The sequence below is a fragment of the Melanostigma gelatinosum genome (genome assembly GCF_949748355.1).
Source record: "Melanostigma gelatinosum genome assembly, chromosome: 6".
In the NCBI taxonomy this organism is placed as follows: domain Eukaryota; kingdom Metazoa; phylum Chordata; class Actinopteri; order Perciformes; family Zoarcidae; genus Melanostigma; species Melanostigma gelatinosum.
In genome coordinates, this window is record NC_136639.1 from 28,413,785 (window position 1) to 28,437,150 (window position 23,366).

The 23,366-nt window shown below is 47.5% G+C and overlaps 1 protein-coding gene across 2 annotated transcripts; it reads right to left on the bottom strand.

Annotated features, from left to right (window-relative positions):
• Positions 1-2,172: 2,172 nt before the first annotated feature.
• fkbp15b (FKBP prolyl isomerase family member 15b) lies at positions 2,173-22,957 on the bottom strand. 2 transcript variants are annotated; one of them, XM_079270947.1, is made up of 29 exons: positions 22,819-22,957; positions 19,276-19,379; positions 19,124-19,193; positions 18,896-18,965; positions 18,741-18,815; positions 16,793-16,891; positions 16,519-16,668; positions 16,342-16,410; positions 15,709-15,852; positions 15,388-15,542; positions 15,244-15,292; positions 15,038-15,154; positions 13,709-13,793; positions 13,494-13,594; positions 13,335-13,410; positions 13,035-13,144; positions 12,743-12,841; positions 12,540-12,634; positions 11,973-12,075; positions 9,411-9,582; positions 8,970-9,106; positions 8,601-8,756; positions 6,695-6,847; positions 6,088-6,180; positions 5,833-5,925; positions 5,573-5,680; positions 4,565-5,109; positions 3,327-3,435; positions 2,173-3,178 (listed from the first exon to the last, which is right to left on the bottom strand). In XM_079270947.1, the coding sequence occupies exons 1-29, from the start codon at positions 22,866-22,868 to the stop codon at positions 3,101-3,103; spliced, it is 3,465 nt and encodes a 1,154-aa protein (XP_079127073.1). In that variant the 5' UTR covers positions 22,869-22,957; the 3' UTR covers positions 2,173-3,100. The 2 variants fall into 2 exon arrangements, with proteins under 2 accessions (XP_079127073.1, XP_079127072.1); XM_079270946.1 differs by having other exon boundaries at positions 13,688-13,793.
• Between the last annotated feature and the right edge of the window lie 409 nt (positions 22,958-23,366).

Consider the following 23,366-nt stretch of genomic DNA (forward strand, 5'->3'; position numbering starts at 1 on the left):
AGACACAAAATCACCCACAGAGACATTGAAACTTCTGTCACTGAGGTAAGATGTAAACCAGTCTAACGCTATGCCAGTTATGCCAACCCAATCACGAAGCCTCTTAATCAGGATGGCATGGTCTACAGTGTCAAATGCAGAACTGAGGTCCAGAAGAACTAACACCTGCATCAGAAGATGTACACTTTACATAGACCACAATAGAATGCAGACCATGTGGCCTTCGACAGTTGGGCAGAAATTGGAGAAGCTCTTCTCGTTGAGTCGGAGAGTTTGTTTCGTTTTTTATTGGCGTGTGTGGCTGAAGGCCTAAAGCTGAGGTCATCCGAGTTAAAAAGGTGGCCGATGGGTGGAGTCACCCTCTATAATAATATCCCACTGGATGGAAATTAAGAAACAGAAAGACAAAACGGAGAAAGGAAAACAGTGTTTGGAGATACAGAACCAACAAGAATGTTTGTATGAAAATACAACAGAAAACAGCAAGAATGAGCTGATGACAGAGGCCCGAGCATCAGCACAGATGCTGCCTGTCCCTCCAGGCAATCTGAGGGTTCTTAAACAGCACACTGCATATTTAGTACACAAGAATAAACAAACTGGTATTTCAAAGAGACTTTAGTGTGGGAGCTGGCGGTGTAGCCGACTGACAGAGAGTGTCCTGTTCGTGGACAGGGGAGGTGGCACCTCCACACAGCGCTGCCTGTGATTCAGAGGCAGATGTTATCACAGCAAGGCCGTCAACAGAAAATGTTCCAGCACTCCCCGACAGCAACTGGGACACAAACACATGAAGCTCACCGAGTCTGAGGCTGCTGGAAAAGCAATATACAGTCAATGGAAATGAAGTCACTCTTGAAATGACAGCACAGAAGGGATAGTATGTGTGAGTGAACTCCACCTTGATGTTGCTCACTGATAAATTTGGCGCCTGCAGCAAACTAGCAAGATCATTCGTTAGCTCAGCAGCTAGCGGGCTGCGCTAACACCCAAGGGCAGCTGTCCTGTTACTGGAGTCCAGAATGAGTGTTTGTGCTGATATTCAACTGGGGATCAGGTCATTGATTCAAAGAACTCTTTCTTGAATCGTCTTCAGGTGAACAAAACAAACCAACCTGAGCAGACAATATACAGCATCTAAAAGTGACAAATAAAGTTCCATAAGAAACACATTAATGTAGCAAGAGTCACCGGATACTTAATGTATGAGGGTCATTGACGAATAAGGCTTCTAAAAAGGTCATTTTAAAAATGATCTTCAAAATGGATGTAATGCATATTTTTGTGTCTGGAACAATGTGGTGAAACAAGTCTAAGTTGTGAACCAACTTTTCATAGTGTTTTAAATTGTTTTTAACAGTATTTTTTAACTTCACAGGCTAAAAAATGTCAGGTGGCGCAACCACGTATTTATAAATAAAATATATATTTCCCAAATATTTATTCAAACTGAAATTTCTGACAAGTATCCTAGAGTGTCTAACACATCGTATTTTGTGGTTGTGTTTTATATACACCCTACAGCTCTTAACTAAACCTGACCCACAGCAGTGACAGTCAACCCTAACCCTGACCCCCCCCCCCCAACCCTGACCCACAGCAGTGACAGTCAACCCTAACCCTGACCCCCCCCCCCAACCCTAACCCAAAGCAGTGAGACAGTCAACCCTAACCCTGACCCCCCCCCCAACCCTGACCCACAGCAGTGACAGTCAACCCTAACCCTGACCCCCCCCCCCAACCCTGACCCACAGCAGTGACAGTCAACCCTAACCCTGACCCCCCCCCCAACCCTGACCCACAGCAGTGACAGTCAACCCTAACCCTGACCCCCCCCCCAACCCTAACCCAAAGCAGTGAGACAGTCAACCCTAACCCTGACCCCCCCCCCAACCCTGACCCACAGCAGTGACAGTCAACCCTAACCCTGACCCCCCCCCCAACCCTAACCCAAAGCAGTGAGACAGTCAACCCTAACCCTGACCCCCCCCCCAACCCTGACCCACAGCAGTGACAGTCAACCCTAACCCTGACCCCCCCCCCAACCCTAACCCAAAGCAGTGAGACAGTCAACCCTAACCCTGACCCCCCCCCCCCCAACCCTGACCCAAAGCAGTGAGACAGTCAACCCTAACCCCCCCCCCAACCCTGACCCACAGCAGTGACAGTCAACCCTAACCCCGGTGAGGCCCACATGACACAGGAAGCTGACTCTCAGTGGTGTCACTCCAATGATGTATGACGAGAGGGCCGTCTCTTAACCCATCCTAAAGAGTTTCACATTAAGATTGTGAATACAGTATTTACTGTCAGCTCAATCCACCAGCTCATCTGAAACCCTCGCCGTACCTTTCACGTGTCTGTAGTTACAAATGTCCCCTTAACAGTCAGTCCGCTGTACGTAACGGTACTGGTCATGGCTGGAGCGGTTGTATTAGGGTTTGGAACACCCTGCTGGTCTCTGGCAGTCATCCCCAACATAAAGAATGCTTTGACCAACGGACACATTTCACTTAAGACCCTCATCAAACCCCATCTCCAGTATTTAAGGACACTTACATAATAAAGGATTTCAGCTTTCTGAGATGCTAACCTTGATACAAATGTTAAACCACCACACACACACACACACACACACACACACACACACACACACACACACACACACACACACACACACACACACACACACACACACACACACACACACACACACACACACACACACACACACACACACACACACACACACACACACACACACAGCCAAGAGCACAATCTACATGTCATTTATTTCATGGAAGGAATTTCAGGTTAGCAAAATAGTGTAAAAGTTCTATTCTTAAAGCAGCAAGCTAATCATTAAAATAACAGGATTCCTGCTGATTCGACAGACTCATCTGCTGCAGTGCAATGTAAAACACCAACAGATATCACATGACGAAAGAAACACTTGTTGGGATTCCTCTGTGAACTACAGGCTTGTTCCTGTACAGTCGACCAGAGGTGGACCGTCAGTCAGCAGGACAGCACACACCGTCCAACCAGGCTCCTCTCTGTTGGTCCTGACTGCTCCACCACACACAGTGTGTGTATTATGTCAGTTTAGCCAGTCCAGGTCATTATCCTCCTCATCATCACCAAAGAGAGGGGCGGGGGGGGGGCGCCCTTTCAAGCTCTGGACACAAAGGAAAGAGACGAGAACATTGATGCTGTCATACAGAACAGGCAGCCATCTTCTTAAAGCAGGATGATGTCGTGATGAAACATCCCCGAATGACTGAACACAAACTAAACACAAGGAACGGGAGGAGATCCTTCCTCACCATCTCATCCTCCTCTTCCTCCTCGCTGGGTGCTGCAGGGGGTTTGGCGGGAGTTGTGCCCTGGAAAAATGTCTCCTCTCCATTTTCCTCACCCATTCTCCCAGTCGGACTGAGAGAATGGCCGAAAAAGGGCGGGGTGGTACAGAAGGACAGCAAAGAGGAAGATGGGGATGAAGCAAGCGAGAAAGAGCAGCAGAGAGACAGGCAGTGAGTCTGTATGCTTCAGTAGAGACATGTTACAGTGAAACCTGGCCACTTGGAATGAAGTTGGATTGGCCTTCAAGACAACATGGGACCAGGTCAGCAGGCCAAAATGAATTATTTTTCTTCAGATTCACGTAGTTCTTTGTCACATGAATCAAACCTCACACTCCACACTCAAACTGGAGTGATTCTCAACTGGTGGGTGACCCGTTTTCAGTGGGTCGCAGACCTTTGCCTGACAAAAACAAAAAAAAGTGATTTTATTTTGAAGGGCATTTTTTATGCAGCGGAATTATTCCAGCATTTACGGCACTTGTTCAGCGGTGCAGGAAAAACACCGACCAATGCGTTGTGAATCACATCACGTGACGCAGCTCAGCCAATCAAATATGAGTATTCTGACAAGTTTCCTGACTCAGTGAGACGTACACACACCGTGACACACGGGGAGAGACGAGGACACAGAGACAGAGCAGGACTGTTGAGCTGTGGAAGTCAAATCATAGGACGATCTCCAAAAGAGAGAAATGTCCAGAGAGACCAGAGTCATTCGACTCTGACTGGACAGACTCATAGAGGTGAATTCTTCAAACACTAATTTCTCTTTTTAGAAGATGAGAAAAATATAATATCCTGGCTTTTTCACTTCACCCTGAATGAACTGAATTTAAAGCTACAGGACAATTCAGTGAAAATCATTTTCTAAAATGAAATTCGTTACGTAATTTATTTTTTAATCCAGCCGTTATTTTACTTGAAATGAGAAGAACATTTATTTATGTATTTATAATCCATCCAGTTAAATTTAAAAATGAGAATAATATTTGTTAAAATATAATGTGTTCTTAAATTAGATTTGACAGTTTACTACACAAACCTCCTATGTGGAAGTAGGGCCATGAATACGGCCGTAGACCGTAGGAGATGAGCACACTGCAGCACTGACTGCTCCTGTTGCCTTTATGAGACGTCACTGACAGACACCGTTGCTGGCCAGGTATAATGACATCAGAAGCGCTGATGCCAGGACTCACCTTGTGTCCTCTCTTGGGCTGCTTGGTGGTGGAGGTGGGTTGGCTGGGGGTCCGAAGGCTTCCTGAGAAGCCCCATGCATTTCTTCTCCATGTCTTCCTGACACAGCTTCCTGTCCGTCCTCAGGCGGTGGACTCTCATCTGGTTCCTCATCGAGATCTGCAGACTGACCGCTGTGCTTCTCCTCTGGAGAGATCTCAGGAACAGAGTGTCCTGCCGTCTCCTGCTGCACTTCACAATCTGCTGTCTCTGTGGGTTTCGGTTCAGTGGCCTCTACTGCTCCTGTGTGACTCAGTGTCTTTGACTCCATCACTGTCTCTGTCTCCTCGTCTGCTGCTGCTTCCTGATCCATCTGGGTCTCACAGACTTTGAGAGAGTCTGAATCAGCCTCATAATCGCTTTCCTCTCCGACTTCTCGGTCACCATTCACATGTACAGTCTCCTGTCTTTGTTTCACGTCGTCACTTCCTTCCTCCTCTTCCTCTTTGTCCTCACTCGGTCTCAGTGAAGCTCTGTCTCTGCCCCCCAGAAGCTGCATGGTGACATTCTGGAAGAGAAACATCCAGGTGATTGAGGACAGGCACTAGTGTTTTATAGAATATCAGACAGTAAGTATCATCTGCCTCGATTATAGTGAATACAGTGACGTACGTGTGTGTGTGTGTACAGTAGCTGGTATTGCTGCTGCCAGGCTTTTACACCCTGAGAAGTGACCACAGCATCTCTTCTCTGGTGACCTGGGCCTTCTAGAGCAGCTGGTTGTTAGAGGTTGGAGGAGTCAGGTCCTGCCTGTTTCAGTGATCCTCTTACTCCCTAGGGTTCTTCTAAGTCTCTCCTGAAACTCACTTGTTTATGTATTTCTCTGAATGTAATCATCTTGAAGATTGTCATTGAAATCAATGAGTCCCTATGTGGTGCTGGTCCACTGATGAAAGCCCGTGAGACGGATGGATAAGAGGATGATGAGCTGGATGTCTGTGGCTACATCCCCTGTTTGGAAAGACGCTCACCTTAATAGTGGTGACGATCACCCCCAGCACAGCCTGGCCACTGTAAGACTCCCCGAGCTCAAACTCCCCCCGCAGGGAGTGAAACACTCCGTTCATCACACGCTTCACCTGCAGGTACACACAGAGATGATGAGCACGACCACACTATCCATTACATCATCACATCCGTAACACTAGAATCCCATTCAGATTGAGTTCTGACTGGATCATAAAGGTGCTGGTTCAAGTGTGTGTGTGTGTGTTCATGGAGGACTCCTCACCTCTGCTGAAGTGTCTCCTGAGCTCTCCTCCTCTGCCAGCTTCTTCTCCAGTTCCTCCCTTACAGCTAGTCCTTGCTGCTCCAAGGCTGTGTACTTAAAGAGAACAACATGCAGTGACGGGGTGTGTGTGTGTGTGTGTGTGTGTGTGTGTGGAGGGAGGGGGTGATGTCATGAACAAATAGCAGTTAGTTGTGGACGTCCCTGCCAATGACGACCATCTGATCTAATTAGAAGCACGGCTGACTGACGACTTACTTTCTCCTGAAGGACCTGCAGCTCCTCAGTCTCCCTGCCGTGTTGTAGCAAAGCCTGTTCTTCTAAATCTCTGGACTGCTTCAGAACCGTAAACTGTTGAGAGAGGCCGTACATAAGGCAATCACAACTCATATATTCACATTACACAATACTGTACAAACAACTGTTTCTTCTTTCACATTACGGTGGATCTCAGTAAACAAACCAAAGGTACTTTATGGATTTGTTTTCTTTGGCAGCAGCTATTTGAGTGTTTGGTACATTCATAAATAAATCCTTCATGTGACCCAACAACGGTCCTTCAATGGAATGATTAGGAACATATTACTCCTTCATTTGTTAAAGCCGATGTAATGAACATAAAACATGAATGTAGTAAGTCTGCTCTGTATTATGATGGAAAGATAAAACAATCACACTAGAGGAACCGCATGATTCAAAGAGTTACTGCAGCATCACAAAGCTGCTGGACCTACATTTCCCATCATGTCATCTGTAGTCTAATAAAGTGACCATCATGTACAAAGTTGGACTTCCTCATTAAGTCAACAGCCAATGAGACGCTCGGGTGATACTGCTCGTGTTTTAACGTGGCTAGCTTGTCTACCTTGTCCTGTAGCTGCGTTAGCTTGTCCTGCAGAGCATCTCTGTGCTCCGTTAGCTCAGCCAGCTCTCGACTGTGCTGCTCTTTAGCAGAGGCCAACATCTGCTCACACTTCCCCTTCCACTCGTCCTCCCGCTCCGCCTGCAGCTGAGACAACTGTGACACATATATGGTATACGTTAGCAAAGCCATGTCCACAATGCAGCCACTTCAGGTAAACACTTCCATAGAACGGGCTTCAGTAAAGCTTTTAGAAAGAACTCTGTCTCTGCTGGAGGATCTGGGTCTGTCCACGGTGGACCGGTCTCTGCTAGAGCAGGGATTCCCAAAGTGGGGTGCGCGCACCCCTGGGGGTGCGCGAGCTGCCTCTAGGGGGTGCGCGAGAGGAAAAGTGTAATGGCGGTCTGATGGTGTAATAATATTAAATATTTTAAAAAAATGTCATTTTAATTTAAAAACTGTCAGGTGGGACATCTGAAGCTATCGGTCGTAAAAGAGGAGAGGGACAGAGAGAGAGAGAGGAATCGGAGGCGAGGGGAACGGAGAGGTGCGTTGGGGAGAGACCGGGAGAAGAAATCGAGCCAGAGTCAGAGGAAGATGAGACGGAGGAGACCGAAAAGGAGGAAGGGATAGCACAGACAAATCGGGAGCACATCGGCCCATCGCGGAGTCAAGGTGAAAAAAGAGGAAACGAGAGAGAGCATCAGACTGGGAAAACAAGAGGAAATATGATGAAAAGTATCTGTGTCTGGGCTTCACTTGGATTGGCAACGCAGATTGCCCAAAGCCACAGTGCGTGGTGTGCAGTGAGGTTCTGGCTAACAGTCTGAAGCTCTTATTTACGTCGCCACCTGAACACCAAGCATGCCAGTGCAAGTCAAAAGCCCCTTACATTGTTTATATCCAAATTGGAGGAGTTACAAAACAGCCAAAACAACTGGAGTCTCATTCATGTGTTGGGTCTATAAATGACGCACTACGGGCTTCATATCTGGGTACAGAATAGCGAGAAAGGGGCTACCGCACACAATCACTGAAGACGTGAGCTCGCCAGCTGCCAGAGAGATGGTGGAATGTATGATTGGGGAGAAAGAAGCAAAAAAGTTGGACATGATCCCGGTGTCCAACAACACCGTGTCGCCGCATCGATGCTTTGTCCGAAGACATCCTGGCTACATTAGTCGCTCATTAATTGTAAATGAAATGTGATAATCTGCCTCTGAGCCTGTGCGTGTGTGCTCGCATCCGTATTGCTCTTTAAAAGTGACGCCTTGTGTCACTGAAAGTGATTGAAACTTTGTTGCAGTGTTTCAGGGTGTTTTCACACCTTCAGTTCGTTTGCTTTGTTGCAGTTGCTCCTTTGTTCGGTTCGTGTTCACACTGCAACATTTAACAGCGGACTAAATCTTGTAAACAAATGCCACGCGCGAGCAAACTGTTCACTCATTGGTCCGATTCTTATGCGGCTATAAAGGCTTAAAAGGCTCTGTTGCTTCTTTTTTTTTTTTTTTATTAAGGGGGGGGGGGGGTGCGCGAACCCGGTCGGGATGTAGAAGGGGGTGCGCGGCCTAAAAAGGTTGGGAACCGCTGTGCTAGAGGATCCGGGTCTGTCCACGGTGGACCGGTCTCTGCTGGAGTCTGAGCTGAAGGAGGTTCTGGTGAACCTGCATGAGTTCATCTGGTTTCACCAGAATCCGACCCGGTGGCCCCGATGACGAGCATTAAGAATAACTCTACAGAAACAGACCATCTTTACTGACGGCGGTCGTATAGAGGCATTGGTTTTATACTTTCGTTAAAGGTTCCTCACTATAACTTCACCTGATCCAGGACTAATTGAGAGAGACGTTATGAACCCATCCCGTGACCCTTCACATTCCTACAGTAGAGCCCTGTCATTGGACGCAACCTGTTCAGATGCAGCGTTGTCAGTGCTGGTCCTGGCATTGCGGAGTTGAGCTCGAAGGTTGTCCACCTCCTGCTGGCTGCTCTTACGGAGCTCCTCCACCTCCTCATCCCGACGCTGACGCTCAGCCTGCCACTTGGTCTTCCTCTCTGAGAACGTCTTAAAGGAGGGGGAACCATCCGTTAGTCAACATTTACACAACAAGTCTTTCACTTTTCAAAGACTCCTGCGTGAGTTCTTTCTCGATCTGAACAGTTCTTAAACATGTCATCCTTGTCACCATGTGGTCTTCTGTGCACTGATGTGAAGTGGCTGCCCTCTGGGGAGAACCAAAGTCACTGACAGAAGGACCAGAGCATGATGCATACGTACTCGTTCGAGGCTCTCTTTATCAGTCTTTAGGTCCTGCAGTTCCTCCTCCATGTTGACGACTCTCAGCTCCATGTCTTTGCGTCTTTGCTTCTCTGAGCGGTACCGAGCCTGAGTCCTCTCTGCTGCCTCCTTCAGCTCTGGCACATATAGAGCAGCTGTCTTTACAGTTATCATGGACCAACATGGCCTCTGCTCAGTTCGTGAGTAACTGTATTTTCAGCATTTCTTTTGTCTTTTATGGATTTTTTAGTTCTTCAAAATGCATCTGGAGCTGCTACCAAAGCAACATGGACGACGACATCTAGTGCTGTAGCGCTGCGAGTGGTCAGAAGACTAGAAAAGAACTATACAAGTACAGTCCATTTAGCGTGCGTTATGACCAAACAAATCAGAACTTTCATGAAGGCAAGACGTGCTGCAGGACTCTTCATCAACACTAACCTCCCAGCTGGGTTTCCAGGGCAGCGATGCGTTGGCAGTGCCTCTCACTGTCATGCAGCGCTGAGCTCAGTTCACTCTGCACCACCGAGGCCTTCTGCTGGTGAGCCGTAGCTTCTAGCTGCAGCTGAGACAGCTGGGCCGCGGACGAAGACAAATCCTCCGTCAGACGGACCTGATGGAGAAGCAGGAGGACAGGGGGAGGGGTGATGTACCAGTGTCTGCAGTAAAGGAAAACCCCGGCCGCACAGACAGTGGAACAACAGAAGGACAGCCGAGATGAATGGCTACTGGTGCTAGTGGTGTGAGCAGCGTGACCCTGTGGGAGGAAGATGGTGAGTGATGGCTGATGGAAAAAGAAGGAACGTTAGTTCAAATGTCTTTGAAGTATGACATGAGGACGATGATTCCAGCAGCAGCGGTCAGATCTGGGCCAAACAGTAGTTCCACAGGATGCGTCACACTTTGAGCACCTTTGGAAGAGGATTGTCAGATGTTCCAGTATTGCATCCAGAGTGAGTTTGAAATTGTTTGCAGAGTGTGTAAACTCACTATTGTCCTGTGACGTGGACATGCTTCTGTTGTGCTCTCCACATGGGAACCATTGAAGGGGTTTCTTCCTGATTCTAAACTGTCAATGACAAACTGAGGAGATGCCTTTGCTTTGTTTTCCAGGTTGATTTGGAGCGTACACAATCTGACTTCGCTGTTTCTTTCTTCTCTTGCAGATACTGTTTGACCCGGTCTGGTAGCGGTACACAGAGAAAACAGGCTCACCTGGCCGGAGCCCAGGTCCTGAGGCAGAGCATGCTGAGGAGAGAGAGCAGTAAATGCTGGATTGTTCTCAGAGCAGCACTGCAGCGCAAACAAGCAGGCAGAGAGTGAACACCTTGTGTTTAGCATCATGTGTGACAGGTAACAGACAGGAAACCATTGAATACATATTAAGTGTATTACTCAAGTGAAATTCACATGGAGTAGAACGGAAGATAATGACGTACGTACTCTTTACTATTCACAATGTACCACTTATCTCTACAACAGTACAAAGCACATTACTGATCACTTTGTGTTGCAATGTCATTCTGCCAAATGTCACTGTCCTGAACAAATCATTTAATGAGGTGAGGAAACCATCTGTTTTCAGCTTTGAGACGAGATAGTGCTTCTGATTGTCAAATGGGTAGTAAGAGTTCACTTAAGAGAACAGTCTCAATCCACAGAGGAACTTCTGATCCTTCAGTCTATCTGACAAATTCACACACATTTGAGATTCAGTTTTCACCAAAAACATGTAAAAACAATTTAAAGCCAGTTAGACACATGTGATGTAAAGATTGTAGCACCTTTCCTTGTTTGATTTGTCATTTGAGTCCCGTATATATAGTGAACGTACAAATGGTGCAATAGTGAATAAATGTTTCTTTTACAAGACAATATACACCTTTAGAAAAACTCGATATGAATGAATACATAGTCATATAGAGAGACATGTGAGCGACTGTGGCTCAGTGGAGAGCAGGGCCGTCCTATCAGAGGATCGGCGGTTCGATCCCCGGCTCCACTAGTCGCATGTTGATGTGTCCTTGAGCAAGACACTTAACCCCAACATTTGCTTCAGTGCTCTCTGCTGGACAAACGTCACACCACAGACACCATTCCCAAACGACGCCTAACCCTAACCCTACCCCCAACCCTACCCCCAACCCTACCCCAACCCCACCCCTACCCCCAACCCTACCCCTACCCCTAACCCTAACCCCTACCCCAACCCCTAACCCTACCCCTACCCCTAACCCTACCCCTAACCCTACCCCTAACCCTACCCCTAACCCTACCCCTAACCCTAACCCTAACCCTACCCCCAACCCCTAACCCTACCCCTACCCCCAACCCTACCCCTACCCCCAACCCTACCCCTACCCCCAACCCTACCCCTACCCCTACCCCCAACCCTACCCCTACCCCCAACCCTACCCCCAACCCTACCCCTAACCCTACCCCTACCCCCAACCCTACCCCTACCCCCAACCCTACCCCTACCCCCAACCCTACCCCTAACCCTACCCCTAACCCTACCCCCAACCCTACCCCCAACCCTACCCCTACCCCCAACCCTACCCCCAACCCTACCCCTAACCCTACCCCTACCCCCAACCCTACCCCTAACCCTACCCCTACCCCCAACCCTACCCCTAACCCTACCCCTAACCCTACCCCCAACCCTACCCCTAACCCTACCCCTAACCCTACCCCTACCCCTACCCCCAACCCTACCCCTACCCCCAACCCTACCCCTAACCCTACCCCTAACCCTACCCCTAACCCTACCCCTAACCCTACCCCTACCCCTAACCCTACCCCTACCCCTAACCCTACCCCAGGCCAGCTGTGCTGCATTTCAGGCTCAGATCACAAAGGTGTGTCAATACTGTGGTGCATGTGATGGTTTAGCGCCATGATAAACTACTATCTAGTGACTAACAGTGTAGTCTGTCAGCATAGCAGGAGAACTTGGAGCAGTCTCAGGTGTTGCCCTTTCCACCAGTGAAGACGCGTCCTCACCTTGTCCTGCTCAGCCTGCAGTAATCTGGCCTGGCGCTGTTCACTGGATGACTTGAGGGAGTCGTTCCTCTGTTCCAGCAGCAGGTTACTCTGCTCCACGTACCTAGACCAGCACAATCACGTTACATCCACCTCAGACACAGCACTTTGTGATACTTCATCAGTCAGACTGGTGACGCAGTGAGGAGGAGATATGGACGACTCAATCATGTAGAAATAGTCATGTGTGCGATCAGATAGAGGCCGATACACATCGTTAAGTTCATACTTTACTGATTATTCTTACCAGTTACATTGTCATTTTACTTCCACACTGAAGTATGATGGGACCACAGAGATGTGTCAAAGGATCTCATAAAGATCATATAAAACAGCATGTTGGAGATTGATCTTTGTTCTATCCCGACAGCTATGTGAAACAAAACTAAATAATAACACAAGTCACATGATTGAGCTTGACACAGAAGAGCTGCACGTTATCATACGTCCATCTCTAGATGAACTAGTGGTAGGACGTGATCGTCTGGCCGTCTGTCAGACAGAACTGTTGGACACTTTCTGACTCACCTCTGGTTCTGGTTGATGAGCTCCCCAATCTTATGGTTCTGCTCATCAATGCGAGAGCTTTTCTCAAAGACTTCCTTTTTTAAACATTCATTTTCCTAAAAATAAAACAAGTTTTTAGAACACGATATGATCCCAGTACACCGACAGATGTGCTAAGAGAAACAGTATTTGTGTTATAGAGGCGCCAAAGACAAGCACCGTACCTGGATGATTCTCTGGATGTTGTGCATGATCATGGAGGTTTCCATTGACATACTAGGAACACCCATGGAGAGACTCCCCTGCCTCTGAAGGTCATCTATCTGTTCAAGTAAAACAAAAGACAAGAGCCACATGCATCTCTTTTCTGTTAAAGGACCCGTGTGGAGGATCTATTAGCCAGCGTAGGTTCTTGGAAGGGGAGGTGTGGGAGTTCACCACCAGATGCCACTAAATCCTACACACTGGTCCTCTAAAGCCTCTCAGTCAGCATATTCTCGCACAGAGAGTTTGTACCTTTGAGGCGAGTTGATCAACTTTATCTGCTGCTTTTCCGACCGCTAACCGGATCTCTGTGTTGTGTTGTCGGGCCTCAGTCATCAAGAAGGACGTCACATCACTGGAGCCTGAGAACCGCAGTCAAAGGGTTTCAGCATTTAAATCAAACTCAAAACGCTCTCACAGCCGAATCATGTGTTGCTCAAGTGCACAGCTTTACTAACAAACTGCACTACCTGTTAAACGTCCCTCCGTACAACCCTCGACATCAACTGATCATACTGGCTTCTTGTAACGGAGTTGAACGTTGTTTCTTACCCATGTATGGGATGGTTTGTGCAGGGTAGACCTGGCCAACAGGCTGCAGCTGAGAGCTCTGAGTGTAGGAGTAAGGCTGTGAAACAACACCATGCACTGCTGTTAACACACGTGTCCATGATGATGATGAGTCAGTACAAAATGTGGATATAATCTCACCTGAAAGGCATGGCTGCTGCCCGACAGCCCAGGCTGTGGGGCAGCCGCGGTCATAACAGGAAGTAAGGCAGCAGACGGAGCAGTGTGAGGATGAGGATGTACTGCAGGAAGGTACATAAAGGAATAGACCAAGAAACAGTAAAACATACTGTGTTCTCTGTAATCTAGAGCTGCTGGAGGAGGAATGCACATACCAACAAGTGGAAGAAGTTTACCGTGTGACGAGGCTGGAGCAGCAGAGGACATCTGCACCGGAGACGGAGCTGCAGGCCGGTCCTTTGCTCTGCTGCCACCGGTGTCCTGCAGATCAACCCAATAGTGCCACCAAGTCAGTCATGACACCACATCTGGCAGACAGCCATTTTGAAGGGCACTCAGATGTTTTGTATTGCAGTCCCATGAAAGCAGGGGATTTGAGAGACAGATTGAAAAACAGAGCCGGCTTGATGAAACTCCTCCTTGACCAGTCAGGTCTGTAGCGCACACATTACAAAAGCTTCTATTGAAGTTTTCTAATCAAACTAATATTATTTTATCTTTGAGCTTGTGTGCAGATGGAGGCAGCTGGCTTTCATATTTCTATTTATTATTTTTCTTATCGTCAACAAATCCCAGTAAAGTTACAACAACGTTGATTTTGCGACTCACTGTGGTAATGTCTGTGAGCACCGGTCCCGTTAGGAAAGCTCTGATTTGACGACCGCAGGTGTCTGACAGGCTGCTCCAGTCAGTCCTGGCTCTCCGGTGCCTCCCTTCCCTCCAGCGAGCTCAACAACACGGCCTGGGTCTGCAGCAGCGCGGTGCCGGCGGACCAGCGAGGCCGCTACCGCGTACCCGGAAGCAACCATGACGAGCATAAGACCGTATGACGGTCACATAGATCCATTAGTATGAGTAACCAGTTAAACGTTCCTCAAAACCAGCAATGTGAGTTGGTCTCTTTGTCTTTCGGACTTCTCTACCCCGTCTAACGTCGAAATACGTTTTCTAACAGATTTGTAATTTATTTCTCATAAAAAGTTTACAATATTCCGAAAACAGCTGGTCACTCTAGTTATTAATCAAATGCTACTCAAAGAGCAGGAAAGTGTATTTATTAGGGACTATTTTCAGCGGCGGATTAATCCACAAATGGTGCTCTAGTGAGTATTTGTGGCAGCAGGACGGTGTGTGTAAACTAGTGTGTGTGTTCATGGTGATGAGGCTCACTGAGGAAGAAGAGACATCAACTGTTGGTCTATTTACGGAATTTGTTGACGATAAGAACCAGAATTACCATCTTGAGGTTGTTTTCCTCCACCAACCAGTTTACATCCATGTCCTTACAACATGCCATCACTTGATAATGCCATTAGTCATTTGTGTAAAACTGTTGTAATTAGCATCTGAATGCTTGAGTTATGACCAAAGGAGACATCTGAAGACCGTCCCTCAGGGCGTTCCTCAGATATCGTGCTCACAAGAATAAGACGGACAACCCGAGAACATTGTAGAATATTGCGAGACGCATTCTTTAAAGTGGGCAGTAGAAGCTGCAGACCCACCTCCAGCTCAGAATCACTGGACTCGGGCTGGCTGGACCCTCCGGTCAGAAAGGGCAACATGGGCTGGCCCATCTTTGCCATGCGAGAGATCAGCTTGGCCTTCGTGGCGTCTGGGTTCTGAGGTTTGAAAGAAAAAAGCTTCCATTAATACAACTGAACAGAATGAATATCTTATTCAGTTGTTGCTAGGCCGTGCGGGTCCTTACTGCCAGCTGCTCACTGAGCGAGTTTGACTTCGCACGAAGTGGTGGCTCGCTGCAAAAAACACAAAAGGCCGGAAACAGATCATCTTAAGTGACAAACAAGTTCAAGATGATGCCGTCAACTATTCCCAGAGGTTCAAATCTCACCCTGGTCTGCCGGGACCAGAGGTGGCTGTGTGTACCGGGGGCTCCGAGGCCAGATTCTCCACACTGGGGGCTGGGGAAGGATCGGGGGAGCCAGCGGCAGAGCCTCTGGAGCTGGTACTGCCGCTAACGGAGCCGTCGCCCTTGGAAAACTTCACCTAAGGCACAAAAAAGAAAATCAGAAAAGGCTTCAGCTTACTTCACAAACATTACAAGCAACGAGCAGTAAAGAGGTCCGACCAGAAGGCGCAATGGAATATGTGTGTGGCGTTAGACCGAGCAGGTATATCAGAAAAGGCCAAACACGAGAGCAGATGATGTTACCCGTCGAAGCTCCGTTTCAAAAACAAGAGTGCTGTTCGGGGGGACGCGGTTGGAGACCCCCTTGGACCCGTAGGCCTGGCTGGGTGGGATGACGATGAGACGCCGGCCGGCCTTCTTCAACCCAAGCATCCCTTCCTCCCAGCCCTGCTCACACACGGACAACGTCATAATCATGTATGGACAGTGAACTATAATGACATCATATGATGATGAACATGATGCAGTCAGCTCAGGCACATGAAATGACACATGTTGATACTGAACCAGATTATGATCGGAAACATCTAAAAGTAATCTGCTGCTAAAGTACGATCTGTACAAATAGTTTGATGTACAAACATCATGCAACACTTGTGAAATATAAAGGAATCCAGAGCGGATCACGAGATAGAGATCAAAGAGATATACAGCAATAAAGAGGAGCAGAGCATGTGACAGCATGAGCCTGCGACAGCATGAGCCTGCGACAGCATGAGCCTGCGACAGCATGAGCCTGCGACAGCATGAGCCTGCGACAGCATGAGCATGCGACAGCATGAGCATGCGACAGCATGAGCATGCGACAGCATGAGCATGCGACAGCATGTGACAGCAAGAGCAGTGCTGTGTCACGGGGACTGAACTTGGACTCACTTTAATCACTTTTCCAGCTCCAACCTTCAGTCGTAGAAACTTGTCCTTGTTCTGGTTGGAGTCAAACATCTGCAATGATTTCAGTACTCAATGAGCCGAGAGCCATCAGAGGAGTCAAAACCACAGGAATCAGAGACAACATGACGAAAGGAATTCAATGATGGCAAAGTGAGCGACCTGGCCGATGGCGTGGTTCTGCAGGAGCCAGCCTGTGTACACCACCTCCAACGAGTCTCCATTCTCCACCGCCTGGCCCTCACCCAGACTCAGATCCTGGACCACCACAGCATCTAAGGACACCTCGCTGTTCACTTTGGCCAGACACACCTGATGCATATAAAAGAAGCCAATGTCTAATAAACAACAGAACTCGTGCGATTTGGCCAAAGCATGCATGTGATGTAGGCAAGAACAATACACGGGTGCTGCAGACCCATCCTGATCAACTCACCTCTCTGCAGAAGTCCCACAGAGCCCTGTCTGACTCAAACATCAGGGACCAGTTCTGTCTCTGCTCATCATAGAACGTGCAGTAATTGTTTGGCTGCACCTGCAGGAGAGAAACATCATGTGATCATTTTTATTTTATTGTTTCTCTTCATTTCTGCATATACTACAGTAGTGTCACTACTGTACTACTGTTCTGCATCGGGGAGCTACATCCAACTATCAGATAAATAACATTATCTCAAAGAATATCTACGGCAATCTTAAAATACATAAAGAGTTTGTGATCAAGCGTTGGACTTTGTATCAGTTCGGAAACATTTTCAGACAAATGATTCAAAAGTTGTCCATACGTTGTTGTGAAGTGTGATATTCCTCTAATGTAGCGGTTCCCAAACTTTTTAGGCCGCGCACCCCCTTCTACATCCCGACAGGGTTCGCGCACCCCCCCCCCCTTAATAAAAAAAACAAAAAACAGAGCCCATTTACAGCCGCATAAAAATCGGACCAATGAGAGAACAGTTTGCTCGCGCGTGGTGTTAGTTTACAATATTTAGTCCGCTGTTAAATGTTGCAGTGTGAACACAAACCGAACAAAGGAGCAACTGCAACATTGTATCATATTAATCCCTGAATCAGAACAAAGCAAACGAACTGAAGGTGTGAAAACGCCCTGAAACACTGCAACAAAGTTTCAATAACTTTCAGTGACACAAGGCGTCACTTTTAAAGAGCAATACGGATGCGAGCACACACGCACAGGCTCAGAGGCAGATTATCACATTTCATTTACAATTAATGAGCGACTAATGTAGCCAGGATGTCTTCGGACAAAGCATCGATGCGGCGACACAGTGTTGTCATGTCCAACTTTTTTGCTTCTTTCCTCCCAATCATACATTCCACCATCTCTCTGGCAGCTGGCAAGCTCACGTCTTCAGTGATTGTGTGCGGTAGCGCCTTTCTCGCTATTCTGTAACCAGATATGAAGCCCGTAGTGCGTCATTTATAGACCAACACATGAATGAGACTCCAGTTGTTTTGGCTGTTTTGTAACTCCTCCAATTTCAATATAAACAATGTAAGGGGCTTTTGACTTGCACTGGCATGCTTGGTGTTCAGGTGGCGACATAAATAAGAGCTTCAGACTGTTAGCCAGAACCTCACTGCACACCACGCACTGTGGCTTTGGGGAATCTGCGTTGCCAATCCAAGTGAAGCCCAGACACACATACTTTTCATCATATTTCCTCTTGTTTTCCCAGTCTGATGCTCTCTCTCGTTTCCTCTTTTTTCACCTTGACTCCGCGATGGGCCGATGTGCTCCCGATTTGTCTGTGCTATCCCTTCCTCCTTTTCGGTCTCCTCCGTCTCATCTTCCTCTGACTCTGGCTCGATTTCTTCTCCCGGTCTCTCCCCAACGCACCTCTCCGTTCCCCTCGCCTCCGATTCCTCTCTCTCTCTCTGTCCCTCTCCTCTTTTACGACTGATAGCTTCAGATGTCCCACCTGACAGTTTCCCCGATTTCAGCCAGTTTAGCATATTTAAATTCATGTTGCTGAATGCATGAAGTTCGCTGTTAGCTGATGTTAGCTGCACAAGCTAGGCTGGCTAGTGTGTACGACTGGCGGCAGGTGGCAAGTCTGCCAGAAGGAGCTCAAGTGCATTTATTAAATTGTAAGTTTTTAATTTTAAATCTTACAAAGGGGATTTTTATAATTCATGTTTTTATTTTGTGAAAAATCCCACTTTTTAAATTAAAATTAATTTTTTTAAAAATATTTAATATTATTACACCATCAGACCGCCATTACACTTTTCCTCTCGCGCACCCCCTAGAGGCAGCTCGCGCACCCCCAGGGGTGCGCGCACCACACTTTGGGAATCCCTGCTCTAATGCATCACATCATCTGTCCAGATATGTATTCAGCGTTCTTCACGTCTCCACTCACCGTGAACACAAAGCCCGCGGGGATCTTGGCAGCGGTCACTTGTTTCTGTTGGCTCAAGTACAGCAGCAGCTTGTACTGTAGAAGACAAGAGGAGCATTATTCATAAAAGTCACACCAACAATCTCAAACACGTGACCAATTAGCAAACCTCCGACCTCTTTAGTTGTGTGGTTGCCCAATACGGCTGCTCCCAGCTTCCCCTGCTTCACGTACTGTCCGTTAATGCTGCACATGGGACAAGAGTGGCAGAAAGGGTCTCAACTCACTTGGTACAAGAAGAGAGTCGTCATTAACGATGCAGTTTTTTTTACATTTACAAAACACATGAGAAGCTTTCAAGCTTCATTCCAATGCTTCACACATAAGAAGACGTGTCTCCTCACTATCTGAAGGCTTGGACTGCTGTGGCAAACAGCACTGCAGGAGCTGGAGCTGGTTTCTGGGCGGCTGGTGCTGCAAACAAACAAGACACATTTCAGTTGAGCCTCCACGTCACGGCTGAATCTGGAGTCACCGACGTCTCCGATGGTCTCACCTGAATTGGAGCTCTTTCTGGGCTGCTTCGGTGCCGTGTACTGGAAGGACTCGTTCCCCTGACTGCCTTGCTGGTCTAGTCCAAACAGGGAGGCCAACTTGGCCCTGCAAGGAGAACAAGTGTGAAGATCATCTTCATATGGTTATTGCCAGGAAATGTCTGACCCGCTCTGTGGCTACAGATGGCCTCAGATACAAGAGGCGGCGTGTGACGCAGCCCTGCAAGCCTCTCCTCTCAGGGGTTACCGGCCTCACCTCAACAATGAGGAACATTTAACACATTTAACTTTCCCTCAGCAGATGAAGCTTTCCCTGCATCGGGGAGCTACATTCATGGTCAAACTACTGACTCCCACGTCGTCCTCAATGCTCTCAGGGTTCGGCTCCAATATGAAACAGAGAGAGGCAGTTCATCCTCACGTCTGACCAACCGGAACCAGCAAACATTTGACAATTCTGGTTTGAAAGTGTCCAACACTTGATGAAACATTAAAAAAGATTGATGGCATTCATTTTCTGACAACAACTGTAGTAAGGAAGCCACTATATCTGGACCACATAACTACAGACTGCGACATAGACAGAGCTACTGCCGCCATCAGAGGCACAGATCTCAGGGACCGAACCGGGGCGGCGGGATCAGAACCTCTGCAGACTTTCTGTGCCATTGAAAGAAGATGAACGTTGGAGAACTGCCCAGCTGACTTGTACTGACCCCTGGAACTCCTTCCACTGGTAGTCACTGGTATCTTCCAAAGCAGACATGTTGGAAGCCTCGAGGCTCTCATCTCCCACGGTAAGGAGCTGGGATGAGAGGGGGCAGTCCGTCTGCATGTGTGAGTCAAACTCCTTCTACTGGAGGTTCCAGCCCTCCGGTCCCAGGCTATCCCTGACTTCTCATCCCCCCGTGCACTCACACCTTCGTGGTAGATTCACCGGCACAGCGGAGGAAGAAAACGAGGAGCAGACTGGGTGCTGGGTCCCGGCTGAGCAGAGCTGGGCTTCGCCTTGCTCCTCTAACAGGCAGCATGTGATAGGAATTAGCCGCCATAAGCACTCCTCCCCCCAGAGCACGCCTACACTGGCTGCTTGTTCCTGAAACATCCATTTAGAAATACATAACCTACACATGTAAACACATTATCTTCATCCTTTCTAATCGACCATCTGTGAGCGAGATCTAGAAACCTGCGTTTGACAAACCTTTAGTAGGTCCCAACATTCACTCACAGCATGAGCAGCTTCTGTCTCATCTACTGAGGACACATGAAGGCATGAGATCATCATCAGACACGGTGTCCAGAATAACTCGCCCCTGTGTGAGTAATGCTGTTAGTTTGTTACAGATGTCACATGGTACAAACAGCCGTGAAGTGAGCCAACTAACCCTAACCTGCAGTATAGAGTGGTCTCACCTACTCACGATCTCCTTAGTTACGAGGTCTGTCCGCCATGTTGGAGTACATACAGAATCTACATGGCGGCGAGTAAACAAGGAAGTTTCCTTTTTAAATACTGTTCACAAACGAATTTGTAAATAAAATCACTGACCACTTATAAAGTGATCCGCACATACTCTAGAGCAGGGATTCCCAAAGTGGGGTGCGCGAGCTGCCTCTAGGGGGTGCGCGAGAGGAAAAGTGTAATGGCGGTCTGATGGTGTAATAATATTAAATATAAAAAAAAAATGTAATTTTAATTAAAAAACTGTCAGGTGGGACATCTGAAGCTATCGGTCGTAAAAGAGGAGCGGGACAGAGAGAGAGAGAGGAATCGGAGGCGAGGGGAACGGAGAGGTGCGTTGGGGAGAGACCGGGAGAAGAAATCGAGCCAGAGTCAGAGGAAGATGAGACGGAGGAGACCGAAAAGGAGGAAGGGATAGCACAGACAAATCGGGAGCACATCGGCCCATCGCGGAGTCAAGGTGAAAAAAGAGGAAACGAGAGAGAGCATCAGACTGGGAAAAAAGAGGAAATATGATGAAAAGTATCTGTGTCTGGGCTTCACTTGGATTGGCAACGCAGATTGCCCAAAGCCACAGTGCGTGGTGTGCAGTGAGGTTCTGGCTAACAGTCTGAAGCTCTTATTTACGTCGCCACCTGAACACCAAGCATGCCAGTGCAAGTCAAAAGCCCCTTACATTGTTTATATCCAAATTGGAGGAGTTACAAAACAGCCAAAAACAACTGGAGTCTCATTCATGTGTTGGTCTATAAATGACGCACTACGGGCTTCATATCTGGTTACAGAATAGCGAGAAAGGGGCTACCGCACACAATCACTGAAGACGTGAGCTCGCCAGCTGCCAGAGAGATGGTGGAATGTATGATTGGGGAGAAAGAAGCAAAAAGTTGGACATGATCCCGGTGTCCAACAACACTGTGTCGCCGCATCGATGCTTTGTCCGAAGACATCCTGGCTACATTAGTCGGTCATTAATTGTAAATGAAATGTGATAATCTGCCTCTGAGCCTGTGCGTGTGTGCTCGCATCCGTATTGCTCTTTAAAAGTGACGCCTTGTGTCACTGAAAGTTATTGAAACTTTGTTGCAGTGTTTCAGGGCGTTTTCACACCTTCAGTTCGTTTGCTTTGTTGCAGTTGCTCCTTTGTTCGGTTTGTGTTCACACTGCAACATTTAACAGCGGACTAAATCTTGTAAACAAATGCCACGCGCGAGCAAACTGTTCTCTCATTGGTCCGATTCTTATGCGGCTATGAAGGCTTAAAAGGCTCTGTTGCTTCTTTTTTTTTTTTTTTACTAAGGGGGGGGGGGGGGGGGTGCGCGAACCCAGTCGGGATGTAGAAGGGGGTGCGCGGCCTAAAAAGTTTGCGAACCGCTGCTCTAGTGTACGCCAAATTCCATTCCTTTATATCTCGAGAGATGCGTGACAGCCATTTCTCGCGACGTCGCTTGGATAGCTCCTTCGTGTCATTTCCTTGATGTGTAATGACCGCTGGCAAACGAAAGAATGATTTCTTGTCTCTATCAGCTCTGCTGCCACAACCAAAGACAGCACAAAAGTTCACCACCGATAGGTTATGCGACTCAGCCGTGCATGCCAGTGGCTTTGTGTGTACTCCAACATGGCCGACAGCTAAACTGTGACGTCACACGAGACCACTCTATTCCAATGCAGCGATGCAGTCTCATATAGATATAGATATAGAGATATAGACATATAGATATACAGCATATGTGTTTAAACCAGCAGGAACATGTGTTCTTCTGAAAGAACTTCATTCATATCATCTATGAACTGGTATTTTAGTGGAAGAATAATGAACGATACAACTAAAATAAATCAAATACATTTACTTCCTGGTGCAACATGTAAACCGAACAAGAGAACAACTTGTTTTAACTCGCCTGGGCTTCGGGTTAATCTCTCACAGCCATTACTTGCAAATCATGTCACAATAATTTGCCAGATGTCACATTGAGATTTGGCTCATACCCGAGAACAGCTAGCCATGGCTAAATGGTGCTAAGCTAGTTAGCTCACCGGCTAGGAGCGTTAGCTTGCTGGAAACAAACAAACTCACCCTCCTGTGGGAGACAGGAAGTCCCCCTCTTCATCGTCGCCACCGAACATCGTTTGAGTCGGGAGCCTTTTCTTGATTAATAAAACAAGGGCACAAATGAGTTAGCTACTTTTACATGACTAGCTTGTTGAAATATGACTTCCTCTTCCTGTTTGTGCTGGAATCAGCTGACTCTCCACCTGATCCGAAGTCAATTAGCTCCAGCTACCACTGGAGGGCGCCAGAGACCACTACAGAATGTCCAATGACCCCACGCGCTCCTGCTTTCTTCTTCTTCTTTAAATTCCATTGGCGGCTCGCAACCATGCATAGGTGCCTACCGCCACCTACTGTACCGGAGTGTGCATTTTCAGGGTAAACTTTTCTTCACTGTTCTGATAATAAAATAAAATGAAATGAAATGAAATGAAATGAAATGAAATGAAATGAAATAATATATATATATATAAATAAATAACGAAATTAATAAATAAACCTAAACAACACATACTAACAACTAAATCCTGCGGTCTAATCCCGTTTCTTTAAGAAATCGCAACAGTGCTCTG

What these genes read in the sequence shown, in the direction of transcription:
- fkbp15b (XM_079270946.1), bottom strand. Translation starts at nt 22,868, where the DNA reads ATGTTCGGTGGCGACGATGAAGAGGGGGACTTCCTGTCTCCCACAGGA. An exon ending in TGTGGGACTTCTGCAGAGAG is followed by an intron (nt 16,669 to 16,792) that starts GTGAGTTGATCA and finishes TATATGCATCAG; the next exon opens with GTGTGTCTGGCCAAAGTGAA. An exon ending in TTGATCAACTCGCCTCAAAG is followed by an intron (nt 12,842 to 13,034) that starts GTACAAACTCTC and finishes TTACTTGAACAG; the next exon opens with ATAGATGACCTTCAGAGGCA.